At 49.6% G+C, this 2,642-nt stretch overlaps 1 protein-coding gene across 1 annotated transcript in view; it reads right to left on the bottom strand.

Annotated features, from left to right (window-relative positions):
* ADAMTS7 (ADAM metallopeptidase with thrombospondin type 1 motif, 7) overlaps positions 1-2,642 on the bottom strand; it is a 68,458-nt gene that overhangs the window by 62,797 nt on the left and 3,019 nt on the right. Inside the window, exon 2 of the mRNA XM_011983732.1 lies at positions 1-233. Within this exon, the coding sequence (XP_011839122.1) occupies positions 1-233 (233 nt within the window). The remainder of the gene's footprint in view (positions 234-2,642) is intronic.

The raw sequence follows: 2,642 nt of genomic DNA, 5'->3' as shown, positions 1-2,642 counted from the left end.
CCGCGTCTCGCTCACAAAGCCGGGCGCCAGCAGGTGCTGATTGGCGGTCAGGTTGAAGCGCAGCTCGCGCCCGCGGTATTGCAGCTGGTAGAAGGCGGGCGCGTCTCGGCGCACAGACACATCCCGCTTGCGCAGTGCGCGGGGCCACAGCTCGTAGGACAGGAAGGAGCCCCCCGCGTCAACGCGAACCGGGTGCACTATGTCCAGTGCCGCCCGGCCCTCAGTTGCACGTCCTGCAGGGAGAGAACCACAAACGCCTAAGCCCAGGGCAGACCCGGGTTCTTGCTGGTGGCCGGAGACAAGAAGGGAGCGGCCAAGAGGGGGCTGCTGGAGTCAGAGTATCTGGATTCAAATCCTCCCTGGGCTATCTACTAACTTTGCCATTTCATCTTTCCGTGCTTCAGTTTCTCCATCTGGATCGTTGCAGTAACTTATTTTGTTGTTGTTGTTTGTGTTTGGGGTTTTTTGTTTGTTTGTTTGTTTTGAGACAATCTCGCTCTGTCGCCTGGGCTGGAGTGCGTGGTGCGATCTCGGCTCACTGCAACCTCCGCCTCCTGGGTTCAAGCGATTCTCCTGCCTCAGGAGTAGCTGGGACTACAGTCACACGCGACCACGCCCAGCTATTTTTTGTATTTTTGGTAGACACAGGATTTCACCATGTTGACCAGGCTGGTGTCAAGCTCCTGAACTCAGGCGATACGCTCTCTTCGGCCTCCCAAAGTGCTGGAATTACAGGCACGAGCTACTGCGCGCCCGGCCTGGATTGCTGCGGTAACTTCTTAACAGGTCTCTCTGTTTCAACTATTGCCTACCCCAGGTGCCCCTCCCCTCGTGTTTTCAATATAGAAGCCAGAAAGATTCATTCAAAACCAGCGCAATCATGGTCTTACTCTGCTCAAAATCCTGCAATGGTGCCCATCTCATGGAGCAAAAGACAAAGTTCTGGCCTATACGAGGCCCTAGGCAAGGTAACCTCTCCAGTCTCATTTCCAGCTACACCGCCTTAGTTCCCTCCACTCCGCCCACTGGCCTCCTTGCAGTTCCTCCACAGGCCAGACATGCTCCTGCTTCAGGATTTTGCATTGATGTTCCCTACACCTGGAACACTCTTCTCTCTGTTTTCCACGTGGCTAAAGCACTCACTTTTGAGTTCTTGCTCAAATGTCTCCTTCTCAATGAGGCCTCCTCTAATGACTTTATTTTAAAATTGCAACTCCCTGGCTCTCCCTATCCCCCTTCCTTGCTTTGTTTTTCCCCATAGCACTTCTGACATACCATATCACTTAGCATTTTCAGTATTTTTTCTATTTATTTGTTTTCTCGCACCCCTCCCAATGTAGTCTAGGAAGGCAAGAATCTATATTCTTTGCACTTTTTTTTTTTTTTTTGAAATAGGGTCTTGCTCTGTCACCCAGACAGGAGTGCAGGTGTGCAATCATAGCTCACTGCAGCCTCCAACTCCTGAGCTTGAGCCATCCTCCCATCTCAGCCTCCCAAGTAGCAAGGGACTGGGACCACAGATGGGTGCCACCACACTTGGCTAATTTTTTTTTATTTTTAATTTTTTTAATAGAGATGGGATCTCACTATGTTGCCCAGGCTGGTCTCAGACAAACTCCTGGGCTCAAGCAATCCTTCTACCTCAGCCTCCCATAGTGCTGGGATTACAGGTGTGAGGCATCAAGGCTGGCCCTGATTAATTTTTTTTTTTTGGTAGAGATGGGAGTTTTGCTACGTTGCCCAGGCTGGTCTCAAACTCCAGGCCTCAACTGATCCTCCCACCTCAGCCTCCTAAATTGTTGGGATTACAGGTGTGAGCCACCACACTTGGCCCTTTATATTCTTTGTTGAAGATTTAAGTGTCAGAGGAAGTGTCCAGAACTTAGTCCTTTTTTGGTATTTGTTGAATACCAAAATTCTACTCTGTAGAATGCAGATAACCACAGCACTTACACTCTCGATGCTGTTGTGAGGATTAAACCTGGTGAGCTACTCCACATTTAGCAGTGCCTGAGCCACTGGTGGAATATGATGGCAATTATGATTGTTATGATTATTATTAGCCTGATGGATTGAAAAATGTGCTCTCAGGTGCGTGAGCATTCTGCAAATGTCTCCAGGCCTCCTGGAATGGGGAGACAGAGAAACACCACCCCAGTGGGGCTCCCTGGCCCCTAACTGCCACTTACAGAGTAGCTCTGGTTTCTTTCTTTTATATACAAGAATTCATTTAAAGAAAGCTTCCAGGGATGGAAAAAATTGGCAGACCTCTGCTCAGGCCCTTGCCGTTTAAAAACCCCTCTCTGTTGCTCTGTCCTCTTGGATTTCCCAGTAAGGCCTGGATTCTTATCCCTTTTTGCCACAAACTCCTTCTCCTCAGAACAATGTTTTGAAATGCAGTAAATAAAATACACAGGAGTGGTTGGGCACAGTGGCTCACGCCTGTAATCCTAGTACTTTGGGAGGCCGAGGCAGGCGAATCACTTGAGGTCAGGAGTTTGAGACCAGCCTGGCCAACATAGTGAAACCCCGTCTCTACTAAAAATGCAAAAATTAGCCAGGCTTGGTGGCGCATGCCTGTAATCCCAGCTACTCAGGAGACTGAGACAGGAGAATTGCTTGAACCTGGGAGGTGAAGGTTG

Source organism: Mandrillus leucophaeus, unplaced genomic scaffold, assembly GCF_000951045.1.
Source record: "Mandrillus leucophaeus isolate KB7577 unplaced genomic scaffold, Mleu.le_1.0 Scaffold254, whole genome shotgun sequence".
Taxonomy (NCBI): domain Eukaryota; kingdom Metazoa; phylum Chordata; class Mammalia; order Primates; family Cercopithecidae; genus Mandrillus; species Mandrillus leucophaeus.
Note: the sequence above shows the minus strand (reverse complement) of the source record. Positions and strands in the feature narration are given on the sequence as shown.